General features: G+C 39.4%; 1 protein-coding gene across 4 annotated transcripts in view; it reads right to left on the bottom strand.

Moving 5' to 3' along the window:
- Positions 1–24,557, bottom strand: part of CHCHD3 (coiled-coil-helix-coiled-coil-helix domain containing 3) — a 168,708-nt gene that overhangs the window by 96,952 nt on the left and 47,199 nt on the right. For all 4 annotated transcript variants that reach the window (XM_026868499.1, XM_026868498.1, XM_026868497.1 and 1 more), the window contains exon 4: positions 11,039–11,183. In XM_026868499.1, the coding sequence (XP_026724300.1) occupies positions 11,039–11,183 (145 nt within the window). The remainder of the gene's footprint in view (positions 1–11,038; positions 11,184–24,557) is intronic.

Here is a 24,557-nt window from a genome sequence, read left to right on the forward strand (position 1 = left end):
ACCTTGAGTACCCCAAGAATGCCAGGAGTCACCTCCCCCTAAATGAGGCAATGTGCATGTAATTAACTATTTACCTACCAGTGTCTCACCCTTAATTCCCATCAAGTTGAAAACGCAATGTTGGGCAGAGTTGTAAATATAAAAGTTCACGGGGCATAGTCTATTCATCTGCTTAGTTACAAGGACATTAGAGATATCCTCCTCTCCTCCTCCACCCTCCACTCCTCCCATTCCCAAGAGATACTGTCACCACAAAACTGTCTGGAAAAGAGAAAGACAACTTATCTCCCACAGGAAAGAAATTTTCCATCATTCCAGGACTCCTGAGATACAAGAAGCACACAACCCACTCACTCCTAAAGCTCTGTCAACAAATCTCATTATCCAGATTCCCAACTGCCCTCAATAAACAGGGATGTATGCAAAATTAAGGGGATTTATAAAGAAATAAAAGGGATGTCTACTATCAAATTAAGCCATAAGGAACATTTCATGTACCACTTTGTCATTTTATTGTTACTCACAACAAATCCTCACTGGTTTTTCACGTCGATACTTCAAAAGAAAGGGCTCTTGTCTCCAAACTTACTTGCAACAGAATAGGCAGAGCCCTGATTCTAGTAAATACTATAACAGTACACAGAATGAATATCATAAAACAGCAACATCAAGACCACTAATCAGCATAGTGACTTTTTTTATATATAGGTAACCAACCTGTCCTCTTTCAATGGCTTGGTTGCCTTCTTTCACCTGCTGTTCCTAAATAAAATACCCACATTACGCAGTGAAGAGGCCTCAGATAAGCTACAGATATCACGAAATAAGGATTTTCATTAATTATTCAGGTGGTCACTAGTAAAACAAATTGTTCTTAATTTCCATTCCCTTTGTCCCTCAAACAACCTTTCTTCTCATAAGTCTTCTAATTCAACCCAAAGGACGGAAGATAACTCTAAAGGTGAGACAAGGGGATATTTGCCTTGTCAAAAATAACCTAACCTGAGAGTAACAAATATTAATTTAAAGACAGAATGAGAATCTCAAGAGACAGCAAATGGTTCTGTTGAAATGGAGGAGACTGTCTGTACCATGCTTCAAGACTTCTGTCAAATGAACATGTTTTCATCCACTGCATGAATTTCTACCACGTCGTGTAGAAGGACTTTAATCCACTGCATGAATTTCTACCACATTGTGTAGAAGGACAAATCTTGACAGCTTTTTATTTTGCTTTGATTTGGCTATAATTGTGTTATATGTGGCAGGTGTACATGTTCCAAAGGCCCAGAAATAACCAAAAGAAGTCCGGACAGGAATATGTATATACAAGCGTTGTGCTCCAAGCTTCAAGAGAACGTTATTTAAAACATTCTTTTCAGGATATCTTGAGGGCAGAAACAGGACTTCCCTCTGGAAGAAGCGAAGGTATATGTAAAAAAGATGAATATGCTTACTTTTTGCCCATGCATGACAAGGAATGATGATATTCATTGGAAAAGATAGCATGGCAATTTTGTTAGCCATTCAATAAAAAGGGAGTAGCAAGAACAAATTGTTTAATGAATGAGGGAGGAGAGAGGAGAGTATTATGCAGTGAATCTATAAAAATGAACTCAATTTGAATTCAACCAAAAGAACAAATTGATGGAGCAGCAGGCTTTGTAAAGCACTAGATCTTCATCTGGATGCTGAGATAATACAGTGATTAATTCTGCTTCTGTCAAAAATCTTGGGGTTTGCTATATAAGAATTAAAAAAATAGTATGCTTTTAAATGCTGTTGGACTATCAAAACTCACTCCTCTCACCATTCAAGAAGAAATTTTCAAGAGAAAAATGCTCATTGTATGTACCTTACTTGCCTTCAAAATCTTCTATTTTTACTGTGTTTTTCCTATCTGTCAAACATTGACATAGAGGAAAAAAAAAAAAACCAACAACCTAATTAACAACTCCATATAAAAATTTTCTGGAAAAAATGCCTATAACATGTTGCCAAGTGAAAAACTGAAGGAAGGAGAAAATTATTTGTATCGTTCCATTGAAACAAATATTTGAAATGTCAGAATGGATGTTGTAAAGGGATACAGGCAAGCAACTTATTCCAGTTCACAGGCACAGTTTCTATTACTAGTTCACAGTAATACAGTTTCAGAGATGAATTAAAACATTTGCTTAACAGTTCACACGACAGAGACCGTACGGGGATTACAGCCTGCAGCACAGAGTATCACCCATAGGCTATTTTAAATTACTTTTAGTGTTTAACTATACCGGGAGGGGGGGAATTGTTCATTCTTATTAAGAATTTTAGACATGCAAACGGTTCTTTACCATTTCTTTAAGACAGAGATACTTGTCTAGATAAGAAAACCACCCACGATTTGCAAAAATCTGATAGGAAGTCCCATTTCTTGCATTGCTGGAAAAAAAACATTATGAATCTCTATTTGCATAGCAACAGCTTTTTTTTTCCATACAGTAGAGTTTCACATCGTCTATTTAACATCCCAGAAAAGACAGAAAGCCATATTCCTATCCCAAACACCTTACTGCTGCAGTAGAAATGCCAGAAAGAGAGGGAGAGAGAGAGAAGAAATGTCTGCCAGGAGAGACATAAGCTGTATCCATGATATTTTGTTTATTCAAACGAAGATGAGCACGTACAGTACAATGGAGTTTAATATTTTCAAAATGTAAATGACTTCCTCATTGCATCCCGCTTCCTTCTCTAAAGAGCAACCAAGCTCCTCTCCCCCAAAACAAAACCAACCAAAAAAAGGTAGATCACACATCCTCAAGATTCAAATTAACTTCTTCCTCCATTCTTGTTTTTATGCTGTCTTTTACAACTGGAACAACCAAAATCAGATTATTTCTGCTCATTTCACAAGGATACTAATGCAAAAAGATTATCTGCTGCCACAAACCCGCTATTTCTAAGCCATAAGACCAGCAGCACATGACAAAAAAGAACCATGTACGTAAACCTAAACAACATCTTATGAGTAAATCTCCAAAAATCTCTACTTTCAAAGAGATTTCAATCAAAATTTCTACTTTTGAAATTTTATAACCGAAGAACAAGAGACAAAACAACTGCCACTGGATTTAATCTCAAACCACGTGGTTTCCAAACCTTAAGTCTAATTTTCAAATACGAGCCTTTAATACTTTTACTATCATAAATTGTGAATTATAGCCAACAATCATAACTGTACTTTTCAGAAAGAGCTTGGTCCTCCCTACAGTAAGCAATCATGTTTTGCCTCAGGCTGTGTAGTTTACCTCAAATTATTTCAGAATCATCTAAAAAGATTCATTTTTCTATTAAAATGATGAATGAGCTAAATGAGGTATGTAATAAATACTGCAGGTTTGTAAACAGACTTCTTTTCTCTTGAGAACTAATGCCTTAACTCATTTAGTAATTCTTCCCCCTGGTATTTTCTAGTGAAGTCATCCTTAAAATATGGTTAACACGGGACTGCTTGGAAAGAGCAGGAAGGGTCAGAATATAATCTGCTTATGGAAAACAGGGGACCTCATCTTGACAAAGCTAATGAATTGAGGACAGGAAAAATAAATGCAACACTACAGCAAAGGTCATTGCATAGCACACGTACGTAGTGCCTAGGACCAGCCACCCAAGGATGACAGGGAAAACATCTAAACTGTTCAGACACCAGAGAGTGAAACGCTCTATTTTAACAATATGTATTCAATTATGACAATAGGTCAAATTCACTCCTACCATAACTCAACACGCTTCAGCTCTAATATATCGAGGAATGTATTTTGTTTATTGATTTCAGTGCTCAGAAAAGTAAAAGAAAAATTATACATCTCAAATAAGATTTTGCTAGGAAAAAATATCCAATAATCTGATTATCACATTCACCCAAGGTGCAAAAAGTACTTTTTAATATAAGGATGCTTCTACCCAATTGATTTTTTTGAACACAGAATTTATTAATAGACCTAATTGTGTAGAAAATAATTTACAAAACAAAAACATATCTCAGCAACAACAGATTTTATTCTCTAACAGGTACTTCAATGGAAGCCTGGAACAATACATGGAGAAGTGTATATAATTATATTAGTATGGATACAGATTTCTAATGATAGCAATAATCAAATTTTAATGTTATAGTTACAGCAAATTAACAGAACAGTATTTCTGTGCCTCTTCAAAGGGAAATGAGACTTTAATGTCACTGGCAGCTCAATAAAACCATTTTCTAACACATAGGGTCTTAATGACAGCTCGTTTCAGTCCAGACAGTGAAGCAAATATGTTAACAGTAAACTCCAGGTCATTATAAGGAGATGGAAATACAACAGGTCCTCTGCACTTTGGATAACTATTGATTTTTTTTTTTTACTCCATATTCTCTACGTCTCACCCTGACTCATATAATGACTCAAATGATAGAACATCAATAAGCTATTTATGGCAAAGCTACCACATTTAAAGCCACTCAACAAGGCTATGCCCAACTCAACTATCCACGATTTTCAGATGTGCAGCAAAGATCTCCAATAATAAATATTGCAACGGAGGAGAGGTCTGCTGCCTATGTGAGTAAAACATAATAGAAATATTTTGGGGAGTGCTCAGAAGTATGGGGCCTTCAACTCCACCGGTCTTAGTATCAGAATCTGTTGTGACTAGACTGAAATAAAAGACTTAATTTATCACAAAATCCTCCTCCAAGAAGAATGAGCAGAAAAGATGTCATACACATGCTAAGGGCACAGAAGGAAGAAGTATTTATGAGCTGCACTGCTACAGCAGCTCTCAAGTATGACTTCAAGCACACAGTGTACCTTGTCCTTTGGTGAAAACACTCAGAGATACTTTGCAAATATCATGTCTCAAAACTGCCTGTAAAGCTAAAGGTACAAAACCACTCTCTTTGGTGGCAAGGCAAGTTCAAGAAGTTTTCATTTTCTTCCCCCATCAACTTGCCCTCCACAGACAGTTTGCAATTCTTTCAATGGAGCTACTTTTGTACACAAGCTATAAAGCAGATTGTGGGCATGTCTGCATTTGAAAAAGGGCTGCAGGATGGATTTGTAATGCAGTTGCTTCAGTCCACATCATCTGCAGTGGTACAACAGAGAAGGAGGTGAACTGCAGTGCAGGGCAGGAAAAGAAGTAAAGAAATTTTTCATCAGCAAAGTATCCCTTAGATGTAACACTGAGGTACAACTGACCCTTCAAAACAAGCTAGTTCAGATCACTTGCCAGACAGGAGAAAAAAAAATAAAAATTAACTTCTCCCAGGTCAGTTTGTTGCAGCATCAAATATGAGCCCCACTGGAATATAGACAGCAGGATCACACAGCCAGGGATGGGAGAGAAGCCTGAGGAGATGCGAGACCTCACCAATTCTTCAGCACACCGAGTCTAACTTCTTAAAGACTAGACCCAAACATTGCAGGATAAGGAAAGTTAGACTGTCTGAAATATTCCTCAAAGTCAGTGACATCTGAAGGCATTACCAAGGGAATCAACAGCAGCTCGATTCACTTCTGAACAGTTGAACAAACCTTCACATTGACTCCACAAGGAATTTCTAGGACCTTGGTCAGGGTCTGGAAATTCCACTCTAAATTGTCATTTCTACCTCGGTCAGTACAAGAAACAGAATTACTGGTTTGTAAACCTCTGGATCTCCCCCAAAATTGTTTAAGAAGCAGCTGACAGCCCATCAGCCACTTTCCAGTCCACTTGTACTGAGGGAGCTTTCCCTAACAGCTTACACAGCACATAAATAGTTCAGCTATCATCAGCTCATCTATCATCTCCGAGTTTCTTTCAGAGATTTTATGATTATCACCCAGGCTTGAAGAGCTGTTACTGGTAAAACTGTCGATTCCCCTTAAACGTTTTCTACTGAAACTTCAGATCAGAGACCGTGGTTGAGGAGACCTCTGAAAAGAAAAGTTTTGGCATGGGAACTTTCAAAAGTTCCTCCACTCTGAAGGGAGCAAAAATTAATTCACAGTGTTTTGCTGGTACAGTCTCACCTCTTCTGGGTGGTGCTCATACTCCCGGATCTGCTCCTGAGGCTGCAGACTGTGGGAGGATCCTCACTCCGCGCTGAGGGGGTGTGAATGGGCATACCCGCACATGTGTCTCTGTGTTACATTTTATACCTTTTGTTAATTCTTCTTTAAATTGCCTTTTGTCATAATTTACGAGGTTTGGGGGTGTCTGGTGTGTGTGTTTTTTTAACATTTAGCCTAACAAGTGTCACAACCCTCATTCTGCTCACTTAAAAATTATTTTAGATATTTTTAAGGACACCCTCCTTCTTTACCTTACCTTGCTGTCCAAGCTCCAATGACTTCTGTTAGGTTTCTTTTTTTGAAAAGTGGAATACTTTCACTTAAAGAGACAAATGACGTCTTTCCGCAGTTCTTGTCACCTCCAAAGCTTTTACTCATTTAGCTGTTTGGTTTACCTTCATTTTATCCACCTTTTTCATTTATATGAAGAGTTAATGCTAACTTCTTGGGTGTAAAAGCTTAAAATTTTTCTCTTTCTGAAACTATAAGTAGCAGTTGGTGTTAAAATTATTTAAGAATGGGAAATATTACTTCAGTCTAATAATTTTATGTCTATTTATTAAACGGAACGAGCAGACCTTATAAAGAAAAAATACAAATTGAAATTCTTCCTTTCTAACCATAATTTCTTTTCCTGTGTACTATGTAAATAATTTTGCAGCAGCAAAGTTCTTACTTTTGTAGATAATGCTACTGATATTTCAGAAACACCCTTTCTTCTCCAAAAACAACATGACAGATCAAATCTGGGCTACATAAATACAAACCTACCAGAGCAGTTTACTAGAACATAAACCCCAGTGCTAGAGATTTTATAAATTCTGCTTGGATACATGAAACAAATAAACAGCAAGCATAAACAATGAAGCCAAGGGAATAATAACTGACCAGTTACAGGAAAATAAAGGAGGCAACATACAACTTGCAAGGTAGGTGAGAAAAGTCAAAGTTTGAATTTAGACCCTTTTTAAAGAAACAAACTCACAAAACTTCCTTGCTAATTGTTATCTTACTTCAAAGAATGAACAACTAAAGTGGAAATAACGAATCTGAAGTAGTTACAGCAAATATGCACAGCAATTCTCACCAAAGGAAGATACTTCAAAATTTCACAGGTCGAAACAGTCAGATGATCAAAACCAAGATGACTACACCAGGATAGGTAAGTCGCTAGCAGAGCTCAGGTATCTTGTTTCTCTTCTGATGTGCAAAATTTATGTCCTGACAGGCCCATGCTTCCACAAAAGCACATTTTTGGTAATGAAGTGCTAAGGCTTGGACAACAGGCCCAGGCCAGAGTTGCCCTACAGATGAGTCCTGTGTAGTTTATAACTGATAACCACTGTGCTAGTAGGTGTTGTGCTGGGTTATAACAAACAGCTACGCTGATGTAAAAAGTGCTGAAGTGTTGAAGTATTGAGGCTGGAACAACAGGCCCCCAGCCAAAGCTGTTAACTTACAAAATCACAGAATCACCTTGGTTGGAAAGGACCTGAAAGTCCAACTGTGACCCTCCCCCTGACCGTTCCCAACTCCCCCAGATCCCTCAGCGCTGGCTCAGCCCGACTCTTCAACCCCTCCAGGGATCCCGGGGACTCCCCCCTGCCCTGGGCAGCCCATTCCAACGCCCAACAGCCCCTTCTGCACAGAAATCCTTCCTCAGAGCCAGCCTGACCCTGCCCTGGGCAGCTTGAGGCCATTCCCTCGGGGCCTGGCGCTGGGGCCTTGGCTCCAGAGACTCATCCCCCCTCTCTGCCCCCTCCTGGCAGGGAGTTGCAGAGGGCCAGGAGGTCTCCCCTCAGCCTCCTCTTCTCCAGACTGAACCCCCCCAGTTCCCCCAGCCGCTCCCCAGCAGACCTGTGCTCCAGACCCTGCCCCAGCTCCGTTGCCCTTCTCTGGCCACGCTCGAGTCATTCAATGGCCTTTTTGGGGTGAGGGGCCCAACACTGAACCCACTCAGCGAGGGGCGGCCTCCCCAGTGCCCAGCCCAGGGCTCAGATCCCTTCCCTGTCCCTGCTGGCCACGCCAGTGCTGACACCAGCCAGGATGCCGTTGCCCTCCTTGGCCCCCTGGGCACACTCTGGCTCAGTCTCACCCCCCCAGTCCCTCTCTGACCGGCAGCTCTCCAGCCACTCCTCCCCAGGCCTGTAGCCCTGCTGGGGGTTGTGGTGGCCCAAGGGCAGGACCCAAGATTTGCCCTCAGTGAAACTCATATAAAACTTAGGATGTGACCGTTAGTGAAATATGTGTGCTCATTAATGAAAAATGTAACTTAGGTATCATATACTCGTTACTGAAGATGAATCTAACAAAAACATGTTTATCCTGAACATATTTTTATCTTTCCTTGTGTAGGAGCAAGTTAGCAAGGCCATGGAGCCAGCTGTCCAGCCCTGGGACCAGATGGGTGGCCTTGTTCTGAAAAGAAAGTGGTCAGACCTGGATAAGCAGGGAAACTCCCTCGGCTTCCTCCTGAGCCCTGGCCAGGCTCTGGGGGAATCTAACTGGAGAGTGAAGCCAGATGTTTACCTCCCCATAGGCAGGTGGACTTGTTGATTCAATACTGTATAAACCCGGACCCGCTCGCAGCGACTTTGGATGCCTCGGCTACGGGGGGCCGCAGCGCGTGGGGCTCCCCCCTTGCTGGGAAAGGTTCCCCAAACCCTCGCTGTAACCGGGGCTGCCCAGCGCCTGCGGGGCTGGGGGTGGGAACGGGTGCAGGGGGGATGGATCTTCCCTCATCACTGCTCTCTCTCTCTCTCACGTAGTAATGATTTGATGCATTACGTTTTATTTTCCTATTTGTCTGCTTCAAGTGAGCTATTCTGTCTTTTCTTACAGCATGTTTTCTGTGTTACATTATTTAGTTATCCCCAGTAAAATATCCTACTCTTTCCACTCTGGTGGCCGAGTTTAATTAGTATCCTTAATCAGCAAAACAGATAGTTGGCTCTAAAACACCACGCAGCAATGCTGTCACCACAGAAAAGCAGCAAGTCATGCTGTCCTCCACATGGGGGACTGCTTGTAGGATTTTAAGGTGTTCATTTCATTAGCACCATTTCACAGAATCATTCGGGTTGGAAAAGCCCCTCGGGATCATCGAGTCCAACCCTCAGCCCGACTCTACAAAGTTCTCCCCTACCCCACAGCTCATCCCAACGGCCCTGAAACCCCCCCAGGGATGGGGACTCCCCCCTCCCTGGGCAGCCTGTTCCACTCTCGGACCACTCTTGCTGGGAATATTTTTTTCCTAACGTCCAGTCTAAACTTCCCCTGTTGGAGCTGGGAGTTTTTTGTATGTTCTTCTTCCAACCCAAGATGCAGCTACACCACACACCTTGAAACACCACTCCCCAGGCTGATACATTTCAAAATTAGTTAACAGCAATTCTCGCTCGCTTCACATAGGCAGTGCTAACTTAAATATTCTCGAGTAAGTACAAATTAACAATAAAATTGACGTAAAGGCTAAATAAACCAGTTTGATACCCGTAGTAAGAAATCTCCCAAGCACTGGGCTGATGAGAAAGGCATCATGTGCTTCTCAAAAGCACAGTGCTAACTACAGTAGTAAGTGAAAGATGCAAAACCCCCAGTAATTATGCAAATAATATTCACCATTATAAATCTTCAGCTCCTCATTAGGTTGAGGCCACAAAACCCTTATCTCTGCTGCACAATATTAAGAATCCAAGGGTTTAAGGCATCAGACTAAGGCTGTACATTAGTCATAATTCCTGTCCATTTTCCTTTGTTCCCATATTTTAAAACGACAAAACATTTGTATACCATACTGTAATTATTCTTCAATAACAACATTACCATAGGGGTGAAATAGCACCGGGAAATGTCTGCAAAAGATACTAATATTCAAGTGTACTCAGATGAAATTCGTTGGGTTTTAAATTGCAATTTGGAAAAATAACATGGGCAATAGATCTCTACTTACACAGCATAGAATAAAGTTATTGCTTATTGAAGTGATTGGTTTACTGTGCTACCAACCAATAAACCTCAGAAAGCTTTGATTTTATTTCAGATACAGAGGGCCCAACAAATATTTATATAGTTGCTGACATAAGTAATCTAATTTGTTTCACAGGAATGCTTACGTAAGTATTCTAAACTTTTTTTTTTTTTTTAAGATAGATTTGTTTACTATTTATACTCAATATTTTAATTAAAACAAAAAAAAAAAAAGGCATATTCATACCTCAGAGAATAATGATTATTGTTACAAAGAAGAGTCAATGCAGACTCAATATAGCAAGCAACCACTATATATAAGAAGTTATAAATCTGCCAGACATTTGAAAAGGACTGAAATATATAGTGTCAGTTTTCAGAGGAAAACAGCCAGCCGTATTTTACAATTTCCTTGTCGGGAAGTTTTTATACATCATTCTAAAGAAATATGATTCTTTGATACAGGATTTTTCACTAAGCTGGTTCCAAGGTTTGCGACAATCATCAAAAGTTAAGACTTCTTGTTATTGTTTTCTAGCACATACGAGACTTGAAAAACGATATGTTTTCAATTGTTACTGTTAACCAGATTTCTAGCCCAGAAATATTATGGACTTCCTTTAAATATGAAATAATTAATTTTCTAGAAAGTTCTCTTGTATTCTGTGATTTCTTAACACAGAATAACCAGATTTATTAAATAGACCATCATATTACTCTTCCGCCCTCTGAAAAAGAGACATTTAATATTATCTAGACACACAAGAAGACATATGGTATCTGCAGCCTTCACAAAGATTAGGCTCCTTCTAATCAGCTAGATTTAAGACAAAAAAAAAAAAGAGTAAAATTACATATTATCAACTCATTGTGAAGAAAGAACTAATCATAAGGAGATCTATTCTCTTTACCAATAGTTTGAAACAAGCCTGAAGACGTGGTTGCTCAGAAAAATCTGAGACTTCTATAGAAGTTTCTGAACTTACAAAACGCTGGGCCTTTTGGCGCTCCTCTTCTGTCGCAGCTCTCTCCCGAAGAATGGCTCGAGTCAAATGTTCATTTGAAGAAATCCTTTCTCGCTCCAGAAGTTTGCCAAACTCATCACGTACATACATTTGTTCTTGTTTCAATCTACAGAAGGTGGAGGGAAATTGAGATTGAGGGTATATTTTCCAAAAGTAGTTTAAAAGGACATAGGCACGGCCACCTTAAAAGCAGCCGCTGCAATACATTATTATTGGCTTCTGAAGACACCTAAATACAAATATTAGCTAAAAATTTCAGAAGTTTATTCCAGATTGAAGTGTCAAAATCAGAATACACAAAAGCTACAAGCCTTAGTATCACTATTCATTAAATCATATAATATACAACTGTTTCAAGAGCTTTATGAAAATATATTTCAGTAATAAGAATATGCAGGCAACTCTGTTGGTTGGTTAGTTTTGTTGTGTTTTTAAGAAGCCTTTTTTTCCAGGAAAATCCTTCTCCTCACCAGCCAGCAGGCAACCAATTTCCAGCTAAAAGCTCCCACTCTTTTCTGCAATGGAACAGTGCTTTCCTAACTCTGGACACACCATAAACCCAAATACTGCATTGATTTTCCAAGCTGAAAAAAAATCAACCAACCATAACAAACCTTTCCAAGCAATTTGAGAGGACGAGATGAAAAACCTATTGAACTTGTTGCAACAGTGTTAATAAAGGCAACTCCAGTCCCAGAAAATACTCAACGTTTATGTGTCACAAACCATAAACATATTTGAAGTCTTCACCACGGTACTTGATAGAAGCACACCGTATCTCGTTTTCATGGAAATACACAGATATAAACCGTTTTGTTAATAAAACTTATCTGTTGCACGCATGTTGTGACACTGAACACAGAGTCAGCATTAGGAAACTTCAGAATAGTAATGGCAGTATGAAACACCAGTTTTCAAATAGATTTTTGAAAGAGTGATGGAGAGGAAGCTTAAGTACTCTCAGTGCATTTATATGTTGTCAAGGGAGCTTCAGAGAACAAATCATAATGAGTAGGGTCACTTTGTAAAAGGTAGTAGCATTACAGTACATTAGATTCTTCCCCAGGGAAAATATTTAAGTGAGGTGGGGAGGAAAAAAAGACAATTACAAGATGTATTACTTCTGTGCTCAGACACAACCCTCTGAAATGCAGCAACCAACTGGGAATCTTTATAAAAAGTTTATTAAGCAGCATCTTCAATTACTCCAGAAAAAAAAGGAAAAAAAAAAAGTCAGATTATGTAGACATGGACCAAATTCCATTAAGTGATTTCCCAAGGTCCCCCAAATTATTCCAGCAGCATTGATATAACAAATCCTTCACACAATCAATGGTTCAGTCAAAACACTCTGGTTGTCTTTTCCAGTGGAGAAATCATGTTTTGTCTCAAAAAGAAAAAAAAAAGTGTCAAAATAGAAGTCTCAGCAGCTTTTTCTTGTGAGAGACAGCAGTGAAAGCGTTTCGCTGAGACTGAAGCAAGCTCCTTCCTCATCCTTTCTGGATTTCACTCCCTACAAGAGGTTGTCCCCTAAAAATGTCTCTTCTTTACGCATACTGGACCTAGCAGAGTAATTAGAGGATGTGAAATCAGACAGTAGCTGAAAAAGGCTGCCACAGGTTTCCACATTACAAACTCTCCAAAATAAAAAAAAAAAAATAAAAAAAAAATAAAATAAAAAAAAAAAAAAAAAAAAAAAAAAAAAAAAAAAAAAACAACCCACAAACCACAAATACTTAGATGTTTACATCTACTTCTTGGCAAATTGTTCCCGTATTTGACTCAAACTCAGTTAAGTCTTCTCAACTCCTCTCTTTCTTGCCCCTGGAATTACAAACCTTCGTGAGATCTCCCCTCAACCTCTCTTGCAAAAAGAAGAAAGTCATTTTTCCTAACACTTAAAAATAATGGGCTCCTAATGTCAAGATAAACCCTTTGATGGCTTAACCTGACTGCTGGTACATTCAGCTTCCCTGCTAAGTACACTACAGAGGGACAGGATGTTCTTTTTTACTTTTGCCAAAACTCCGCATGTCCTTTGCTGCAAACTTGCTATGAGACCATGACCCAGAATCTCGTCTACATTCCCGAGTCATCTGACTCCTCACTCTACGGTGAGCTGTTAAAAAGCTTCTCATCAGCAGCTCTGACATCCCACGGAATTAGCAGACAATAACACAGCTGTGGGTACGGCCACACCAGTGACAGAAGGGACGGGTATATAATGCTGGTTTCCCACAAGCACATAAGTCAGGGCAAGACTTGCTATTTTGACCTTAACCAGCTCATTTAAAGTTAGTTCAGGTATCTCAGCACTACCTCCTAGGCATTCCAGTTTTGAGTATCTTCGTGGACATGATCAGCTGTATCCTACCACAGCAAGAGAGAAAAGGATTGGGATAGGACACCCAAAATTGGCACCTATAAAATCCCCACCAAAGCTGTATTACCCTACACCTGATCCTATAAGTTACCAAGTACGCCAAGTGATAAAAATCCCAGAAAAAGGATTCTGGGACATCCTTTGTTGGCAATCGCATCTCACTGCTGTTGTCAAATTGATCCTGCAAGGAGCTGCCATCACAACAGAGTAACTGATAGGAGTGCAGGAAAAGTCCCTGACTTCCAGCCCACACCTTTACTAAAAATTCCTTCTGTATTTTTAACAAATTACTACCAGCACACCTCCTTTTGCTCACACTCTACGTGTAAAATGATATTACTAAACAGTTAAGTGATGTGTTCTTTCCCAATATACAAAGATGAAAAACAATAGTTAACACTAGCTTGCTCGTTGACATCAATAATGATGTGACATATTTACATCAAAAAAGGAAAGATTTTATCTCTGTTGTTCATAACGGTTCATCCAAATTCTGTTTTCTCACAGACAGCTGCTCTTCTTTAAAGAGGGATTTCTTGATGTCTTAAAGAATGCACTTATATTGGCATAAAAAGCAACATAAATACACAAACACAAAATTGTGAGCATTTACTGGGTCAGCAGGTAGTTAATGGTTTTGCAGCTAAGCAGTAATTCGTTGCGTAAATTGATCAACTTCATCCAAAACAACAACCCAAAAAAAACCAACTACCCCACCACAAAACCACCACCACCACAACCCCCCCTCTCAAAAACCAACCCCAAACCTTGCCCCGGTCCCTGTTCCACCTGCAAGGCCATGGCAGAAGTTCGCCTTCTGGAGATTTAGGAAGGTTCTTGTACTCTCCAAACTCAAGTGATACTTGCCCCATTAAACACAGTCACTTTAGGGACAAAGATGATTTTACGGTAACAGCCTTGTCTGCTGCTTCATCTTAAGTTTTTCATGCAAACAAAATCCACTCTTGCAGGCTTTTATAAGAGATGCTGTTCCCCTGATCAACTCACCAGCTCTTCCCTGCAGCTGCTGCAGAACTATGTGCTCCTTTTCCAGAGGATTTCACTTTGGTGATTAAGTAATCCTTCCCAGTTTTTTTATTCCCCCAAATTTTTGTTAAGTTTGTTAGCAGAAGTACCTTGCACTTTCATACCACTTATCAGTTAGTAGGAGTCAGTCAGTTATTTCCTCACATACGACATCTTAACCTTTATTTTGCAATAGTATCATTAAATCTTGTACTACATATCTTTCAGAAATAAAAATATTAAAATCAGTTCTAAGGCTGCTTTCTGAGAAATCCCATTACCAACCACCTTCCAGACTCCATTTGTTATTCATGATAAATCTCCACCCTCTCCAGTTTAACCAGTAATTTTGTAAAGATGCCAAATGTTTTCGCAGGCAATGAAAGATTAGGCCTGCTGTGTTTCTGGTGTTTTAAAGCAGCTATATTATTATGCAGGGAAATCATATTATTTATTTGCTGCTGCTATTTCCCTTTAGTAAATTTGTGTTTTGTCTCTTATTTTCTATTCCATTCTATGTCAGTAACAGATCTTCTCATCATGATTTGCCACTCACTTTCCTTCAGCAGTCCCAGAGCTGTCTGGATTGCCTTCTACTGCCTCCAAAATCATCCTTCCTTGGTAAGTCAAAAAACCAAACCAATGAACACATATTTATTTCTAAACATACTGGAGTAAAGAAAATGAGAACTTCCACTTGACTTTTAGCAATTGGCTTCTTGGCTTCCTTTGGCTCCGTGACTTTTGGCATAAAGCTTTCTTTGCTGGTCCACACGTCTGCATATCCATCTTGTGGTCCTTTGGATCAGCTGCAATCCTTTCTCAACCAGCAACATCTGGAGCTCTCTCCTAGATAACTTTTTTTTATTGTTTGGCTCTGAAATACTAGGGAGTTTTCACAGCTTTGTCTTTTCAATTCTTTTTGACATTGAATTTCCAACTCTCCCCTACATTCCTTCTCCTCTGCTCTACATGATGTGTTTATCAGCTCTTCAATAGGCTTAGCTAGATGCCTCCTTTCATCAAGACATACTTGCTGATGTCACAAAGCAATTCTGCAATTTATGTGCTCATCTCCAGAAGCAAAAGCTTGCTCCTTCACTAGAGGCTAGCCTCAAGCCAAAGTAGCTCCCTGCATTACTGTGTCTGTAAGCCCAGAGAAGCTGTGGCTGCCCCCTCCCTGGAAGGGTTCAAGGCCAGTTGGATGGGGCTTTGGGCAACCTGGGCTGGTGGAAGGTGGCCCTGCCCGGGGCAGGGGGGTTGGAACTGGATGATCTTTAAGGCCCCTTCCAACCCAAACCATCCTGTGACTCTATAAGCTCAAAGGCTTGGCAACTGTGTATCCAGCTTTACCAATGTGTTTAAGGAGTAGTTTTACTAAACTTCTAGATCAAGACATTCACGCCACCTCAGTCAAAGCAAGCTGTACAGCAAACATTTCACTGTTTTGTTTTTTTTTTTCTTCCTTGCATGGCATTCCAGCATGAAAAAAAAAAATTATACTCTTTCATGATCAAATTTTATACAATTTAAGCCAAAAAGATACTTGTTTTATGTTCTTCATCCAAGACTGCCTTGCCCATAGCAGTACCTTAAAGCAAAAATTTAAAGTCTTTCCCATTTAATCCTCCTTCCCGTGATCAGGGATGTATCTCATCATACCTGCAGAATAAAATATAACTAATTAACTTCCTGAAGCACCCACTAAACTTTTTCATTTAGGGCAACTTTTAGTCACCAAAAAAAAAAAAAAAAAGTCCTGAATACCCATCTCAACTGATTAAATTCACCAGAGTTTTAACAAAATAAGTAGGATTTTGAAGTAATTTTCATTTATTTGAGTTACATAATTGGGTGGCTTGTAGGAGCTTAATGAAACAAACACAAGGCAGATACGTGCTGATCTCAAACACTTGCTTGCATCAACTTAAAGTAGTTTTCTTCCTTGACATAACAAATTCATTTTACTGGCATTCAGCATGCAGTGCTGCTGAATAAAGGCAAACATCAGCTAAATCTACAGTAATAAATTATATTATTATCTAGCCAAAAATAAAAAAAAATAGCTAGATGCACATCTGCAATTTATAAGGAGTTAAACAGCACAACTTGTCAGTACAGTCCACTATTCCAAGAATTCCACTTAAATAGACCACTTAAAATGACATTTTTAATTACAGCAAATATAAAGGCTCAACATAATGGTTCTCATGTTTAAGCACAAAACTCTAGTTAACAGACAAAAGACATTATGTGTTACACTGATCATTTCTACACAAGGAAAGAAACAAAGTGTTTAAAAAAAAAAAAAAGGTGCTGAAACAGCAGAGAAGGCTGCTGGCTATACATTTTTCTACAGAGTTGATAGTTTGGATAGAATACTTCTAAATAATTATGAAATACTCTTTTGAGAAGTGTACAGCTATTTAGCTACAGTAGCTGATTTAATGAAATGCAGTATGCAATGCTATCACTTTTCTATAGTGCCAGTTGAAAATACACATTAAGCATTAACAAGAACCTCTACGTACTAAAGTTTGGATTAACACTTCACAGTATTTCACGCTCTCAACTGTTTTATAGCACACAACCATGGACAAAAAAGCAACAACTCCTGCCTTTCTACAGCACCGTCTTTTAGGATTTCAACACTCTGAGTTAACACTATGAAGAAAATTGATGCACTTGTACTTTTTGCAATTTAGTAAACAAACAGCCAATGATTAAGTCGCTTATTACTCCTAAAGCTTCTAGCACTCAAATTCTACATCATAACTCCTTTCAGCCATCCCATAAATGCTTGATGATTGTCTCTTTATTAACTGGAAAGTGCAGTCCACAGCTCTCAGAATCATGCAATCATTCAGGCTGGAAGGGACCTGGTTCAAACTCCCTGCCCAAGCAGGGTCAGCTGGAGCAGGTTGCCCAGGACCGTGTCCAGCTGGATTTTGAACACCTCTACAGACAAGAGACTTCACCACCTCATAGGGCAACTCGACCCAGTGTCTGACCACCTGCACAGTGCTTTCTTGTGTTTAGACAGAATTTCACGTGTTGCAGTTTGCGTCTGTCATCTCCTGTCCTAACCCCCAGATCTCCCTGCTTGCCCTTGTTGAAAATGGGAGATTTCCTTTCTCGCAGCCTTCAGGAACCTTGTAAGATCATCACGACCTTTCAGAGATAATTGAGAGTGGCCTCACAATGACATTCAGTCCCCACAGAACTTCTCTGTGCCCGGTTTAGGTGTCTCTAACCTGATCCTCCATCACCATGGGTAACTGTGCTCCAGACCGTCCCTCTGGCCCCTGGGTCCCAGGATTCCTGAAAGCTGGCCTTAACAGTGAAGACAGAGGACGGAAAGGTGAAGGTGGTTTGAGAGTATCTCCACCTTCTCTAATTCCTGTGTCACCAGGGACATCGCTCGGTGTAGCAGTGGGTCCACACTTGCCCCGGTCTACCTTTTGCTGCTGCTTTTAACACTATATTCTGGTACTCATATCTAAATGGACAGACATCTCCATCTATCCACAGATCTACCTGCTGGCAGATAACTAAAGGTAATTAAGTATTTACATTAAGTAAAGCAGTAACAAAGCCAACAAACATTACCTTTCATTTTGCTATTTACGTGAACACAAAGTTTATAGACTGAAGTCAGGAAGATGTGTGCAAACCTTCCTGAAATTTTCCTTAGAAAACTTTAGTACACACAAAGTTCAATTTTTAGATTGTTCAGTGCTACTTTAACCAAGTTCCACCTTGGAGGCAAGAGAACATCCTTGCAGACAACGACTGACATAATTAACCTCCTGGACACGCTTCTTGTAACTACAATACTTCAAAACAACACACTCATATCAGCTCCCATCCTTGTTCTGGAAATCTTTTTTCAGTACAACCCAAACTTGTGAAACTGAGAACCTTATCAGTGAATACCTAGAAAACTTCCTGAGAATTTTTTTGTGCTAAGATGCAAAGATTCATTTGTTATATATGTTTTCATAAAAGCATGTTTTCCAAGTTGTAAACCGGGTCATCTCCTGAATATCAATATTCTAAATATAGACAATATTTGGGCATTATAACATAGGGTGGAAAAAAGCTTTTGGCAGAAGACAAGAATTTGTACTGGTGAAAACTGGACACACCTTTGTACCAACAGCCCTCACAGCACTGCAAACATCCTGTTTATCTCAAAATGGAAAATAAAAATGCTCTGCCTGAAGCTTTTCTTACCTTTAAAGACTGGACTTAAGAGCTTAGCTAGAGGAGAAAAAAATTATTTCATTTCTTTTGTAAATGAATACTGTAACAGTTATGAAGCTTATCTATTTGAATGAAAAACTTGAATCTGGATCCCCTCTAGAGAAAATTCCTAGATTCAAGTAATTCCCATCTCCTTGGAGACAGCAGCCCCTTGGAGCCACTCAGAGCAGAACGCTATTGTGCGCATTAAAATTACTGAACACAGGAAGGAGAGCTAAATATATGAAGTTAGGATTTTCCTAAAAAAAAACCCAAACGGAAGTATGATTGAACACTGCTGTCACAGAGGGGAAAAAAAAAAAAACAAAAACACACACACAAAAAAAAAAAAAAAAAAAAAAAAAAAAAAAAAAAAAAAAAAAAAAAATACACTAACCACCAAAGATTTATGGATCTCAGAACAAACAGAGGCATAATAAGGGTTTGGATATTTTTGTTATCATATTCTCATATTTAGGTTCCACTATATGAGAAATTTGGAACCGTTTAATTCCTGAAGTCATTTTAATTGAAATAACGTTTGCAGTATACTCCACCTCAATCAGATTCTGCTAAAACTTAACACAAAACCTACTACGTTATTGTCAAGGAGCAGTCTCACGCCAGCAGATGGATGACAAGAATTCTGAGAGATCCTCTCATATATATAAGCCAATTTGTTCTTACTCTCTGACTCTCTGCCCCCAGGAGGGGCAGAGACAAAAATCAAAGGGATACATGTGAACAAAACATCTGTCCCAACCACCTCCTAAAGCAGATCTTCAGACCAAAGCTAAAGGAGAAACCTCTGATTTCAGCAGAATAACCTTTTTGTTTCTGCATTCCTCTTTTTTATTCACATCTTTTTTTCTATAAAAGCAGTGAATGTGAGATTCTATGTAGTATTTGTTATTATACAGCTTTTGAACTAGCTATGAACACATCCCATGCAAGATTATGTAAAAGAGAATCTACATGTGAATACGCCCAACGTCACAGAGCATGAAACGCTGACCCCACACCTCTGAGAGGAAAATCTCTTTCTCTGCAGCTATGGAAGAACCCAAATTAATTCAATTATGGCATTTCCCCAAGCTAGTAGTACCGGTATAGCCCCAACTTGAATGAAGAACAGTTTAAATATCACGGTAGTCATGCTGTACTATACACTGCCACCAAACAAACAGGCAAAAGGTGAGAGCGCCTAACTAGCACAAATTAATTATGTTTGAGCATCACAAGCACGATGTAAAAAAACAAATAATAACAATAATCTCAATTGCTTAGTTCATCTTGGCCATTTACTGCAGTTGACAGCAGAGAAAAAGTGAATTATCATAATTTTAAGCATATTAATAAATAAATTTAATACATCTGTATTTAAAAACATACATAGAAAGTTGTTCTTGAGACTTTCAGAAACTTATATTTTATGTCTGTATCAGTTTAAAGTAATTACTTCTAGTCAAATGAAACTAGTATTAAATAACATAAACATAATACAAAACCAAATAATATCAACAAAAATAATTCCTCAATTAACTAAGGACAAGAGCAATAACTGAAAACTGTATCAGGTCCAACAAAATAAGAAACAAAAAGAAAGCATCTCTGATAGGATAAGCGGTCTGATTTCTTTATCTCTTTTAAAGAAATACAAAACTACATTCCCAAAAAAAGCATGTTAAAACTTTGCTGTACCCTGAAAAACAATTCCATCCTATTCAGATCCACTTTTTTAAATGAGCTCAAGAGAAGAAAATAGTTTATTTTACCACATGAACTCATGACATGGTACTGCAATCTTGCACAGCATGAACCATGTTAGCCACAATAACAAGATGAATAATTTAGTTCTCAGTCCAGAAGAATTCACTCTATTGTTTACTTCAAAATATCCATTTCTGTCATTCTTTAAAAACACCTGCAGATGTTCAAGATTATCATTAAGGAAAAAGCACCTTTTAATTCACAGATAACAGCAACACACTGAGAAATGTAAAAAAAAAAAAAAAAAAAGTTTTTTTATTCTAAATTAATCAAGAATCCAGACAAGTTAAAATTGGTAAACAATACTATATTAAAAGCAAATACCGTGATATATCATTTTCAGCCCTTATTTCCGGACTTATTACACTATCAAAGATTAAACACTTTCTTTTTGCTCCTTTTCAGGGAAATGATTACTTGCCAGTTGCTGTATCTTTATTACAGTCTCCAAGCTACACAATCTGATGGATCTGTGGTGATCCAAGATAAACTCATTCAAGTCCAAAGCGTGAACTGGGTCATTTTTCATTACCTCCAACCACCCAAAAATCAAAATACTCCCTGTTTCCAAGTTCACTATCAGGAAAATCATCCTCTCTTCTATAAAATGTACAAAAATCTAAAGAGGTATCAGTCTTTAAAGATAGAAATGATCCTTAAACATGAACTCCATGTAAGAAGACATTAAAACAAAACATTTCAGGATTTAAAAAAAAAAAAAAATTATCTGCACGCTTTCTTACAATGAGGAGTTTTCTTTTTATTAATGTTAAAGTTTACCCAGCTTCCTTCACCTTTCACGATGTCTGAACAGTTCCGTTTCTATACGATACCCTCTCGACTCAAAAAGCTTACACTGACTAAAAATGTGTCCAATGTGTTTACAGTGGAAACCATTCATTAGGTTTTTTGCTCAGTTTGACACCAGCAAGTTTATAATGCATCCTGACAGACTTGCATAACATCGAAAAATGTTTTGAACAATGCAGTTTAGGCCATGATGCAGTATTAATGAATGAATAATGTTTCTGAGTACTAAATTTTAATATTTAATGAGTGCATGTTGAATGTGCCAGAGAAAGCTGTGGCTGAAAATCACTGTAGCTGACAAGGGATTTGAAAAGGTGCAAGAGACATCAGGAAAACAACTTTAACCAGAACTGAGGTCTGAGAAGTGGGAAATGGATATTTCTCCTACTCAATTTCTAGTAACTGATTATTCACCTGATTGCAAAATCAGCCAAACGATCCAAAGCTCGTCCGCCTCTTCAAAACATAGTTAAGGACTGAGATACAGAAACAAATTCTCTGAAAAGCAATGTCTTCTTCTTCACAGAAGTCTCAGAATCACAGCACAAAAAAAGTTCTTCTAAATTGAAGTGACTTCCTAGCGCTGTTTACACATTAAAAAAATGATTCTCTATTCACATAAGACTTAGAATACTACAGGTGAAGGGGGGCTACTCCTAACATTAGTAGCAACCACACTCCTTAAAAATCTTGTCCTAATATTTCATTTCTACCTATGTTTCAGATTATGCAAATGTTAACAGAAAATACCATTTTTCTGTGCCATAGTCATGGTATAAAAAGGACAAATTTTGCCTTCACCTTTTTTGCACTCTTATTGCCCACATGTCCCACATAAACAAAATGAAAATTTTTATTCTCTAATTAACTTTGTTCTTTTGGTGAAATTGTATGTGAGCTGTATTTTAAATGATGCATTGCCCTGTGTGGGAGTGCAGGAGGGAGAACCCAAAACAAACTAAAAATATTCTATGGAAAAGCGGAAAATTAAAGGCTGGAATATAACTTTCCTGAACTTAGGTTCTACCCAAACGGTTTTAGAGACATCTACATGCCGAACAAGTCTTCCATTAAATATAAGAGAATTAGGACTTGTAAAAGGACTGTTTCACCCAGCATTCTCCTGGAGAAACCAGATGCTCATGACCTGGAAGGGTGAACTCTTCACTATGTAAAAAACTGGCTGGATAGTGGGGCCCAAAGAGTCATGGTGAATGGAATTAAATCCAGTTGGCGACCAGTCACAAGTGGTGTTCCCCAGGGCTCAGTACTGGGGCCAGTTTTGTTTAGTGTCTTCATCAATGACCTGGACACGGGGACTGAGTGCACCCTCAGTAAGTTTGAAGACAACACCAAGCTGAGGGGGAGTGTTGATCTGCTTGAGGGTAGGAAGGCTCTAAGAGGGATCTGGACAGGCTGGAGCGATGGGCTGAGGCCAACTGTGTGAGGTTCAACAAGGCTCAGTGCCGGGTCCTGCCCTTGGGCCACAACAACCCCACACAGCGCTGCAGGCCTGGGGAGGAGTGGCTGCTAAGTTGCTTGGCAGAAAAAGACCTCAGGGTGTTGGTCAAGAGCCGGCTGAAGAGGAGCCAGCAGTATGCCCAGGTGGCCAAGAAGGCCAATGGCATCCTGGCTTGTGTCAGCAAGAGTGGCCAGCAGGACTAGAGCAGCAACTGTCCCCCTGTACTGGGCACTGGTGAAGTTGCACCTCAAATACCGGGTTCAGTTTTGGGCCCCTCACCCCAAAAAGGCCATTGAATGACTCGAGCGTGGCCAGAGAAGGGCAACGGAGCTGGGGCAGGGTCTGGAGCACAGGTCTGCTGGGGAGCAGCTGGGGGAACTGGGGGGGTTCAGTCTGGAGAAGAGGAGGCTGAGGGGAGACCTTATTGCTCTCTACAGCTACCTGAAGGGAGGTTGTAGGGAGGTGGGGGTCGGTCTCTTCTCCCAAGTAACAAGCGATAGGATGAGAGGGAATGGTCTCAAGTTGCACCAGAGGAGGTTTAGATTGGATACTGGGAAACTTTCTTCCCCAAGAGGGTTGTCAAGCATTAGAACAGGCTGCCCAGGGAAGTGGTGGAGTCGCCAGCCCTGGAGGGGTTTAAAAGATGTGTAGCTGTGGTGTTTAGAGACATGGTTTAGTGGTAGATTTGGCAGTGTGAGGTTTACAGTTGGACTCGATCTTAAAGGTCTTTTCCAACCTAAATGATTCTATGATTCTAATAGAAAAGCAGCAAGGCAAGCCAAAAATGCTAAAGCTTTAAAACCATGGGAATATAAAGTTAGAAAAGGAACATGCAGGCCATCAAACCAAGACCTGTGATCATTTTATGAGTGCTTAGTCCAAAACCATTCAAATGTGACTACATGGACCCAAACTGCTATCCACTTTATAGACCACAACATGCACAGTCAAAACTCTTTGACAAATTCACTACAAATGATCAAGAGCTCTCCTGGTGCAGGCAGGAAGAGAGAAGACATCAAAGGTACCAATAACGCTTGCAATCCCTGTCCCATCAAATGCTTCTGAGTAACACGACTTGTCTTACACACCAGCAGGCTGCAGAAGAGCTCCCCAAAGCTGAACTGATGTACTGCAGGGCTAGTGACTGGCTTCCCCCCTTATTGCATAAGCAAAGTGCAACCAGGCACTTGCTAGTACCGAGAAAATCACCCCAGCTGGTTAGCCACAGCTATAACAGAGTAGCCAGGCAAGCTCCAACAGCTCCGAGTGAAGCTAAAATAAATGAGAAGATGGAAGAGGAAAAGAGAGAGGCCAAGTTACACACTCAGGGTATGTGTAGGAAGGTGGTTTTGCCCTCTGATGAGAGCTAAGGGCATTTCTGCAAATTGAAGATTAATCGAATCAAATCAAATATCAACAGGATCTGCTTCATGTGGGGGGTTTTGACCTATCTACCTTCAAACTCTATACAGTAATGTGAGATTTTCCTACGGTGTTATACTATATTACTGTTACTTTCCTATGCTTACACTACTTATTATTAAATTTAACAAGAACTCCACTACTTTATTCCATATCCACTGCTTCCTCACAGTGACCTGTGTCTCCTTAATGCTGGCCATACCGGTACATAAATTAGCACTTCATTCATTATAAATATTACTGAAGACACAAAAGTGCTAGTGATTCCAAAACTGATCCCTAAGCAGCAAAGACACTTTTCCCATAACGTTAACTCCTCCCTCCAACACATCCCGTTACACGCTTGTGTTTGGTCAGTC

The sequence above is a fragment of the Athene cunicularia genome, assembly GCF_003259725.1.
Source record: "Athene cunicularia isolate RWA chromosome 1 unlocalized genomic scaffold, athCun1 chr1_part2, whole genome shotgun sequence".
Taxonomy (NCBI): Eukaryota; Metazoa; Chordata; class Aves; order Strigiformes; family Strigidae; genus Athene; species Athene cunicularia.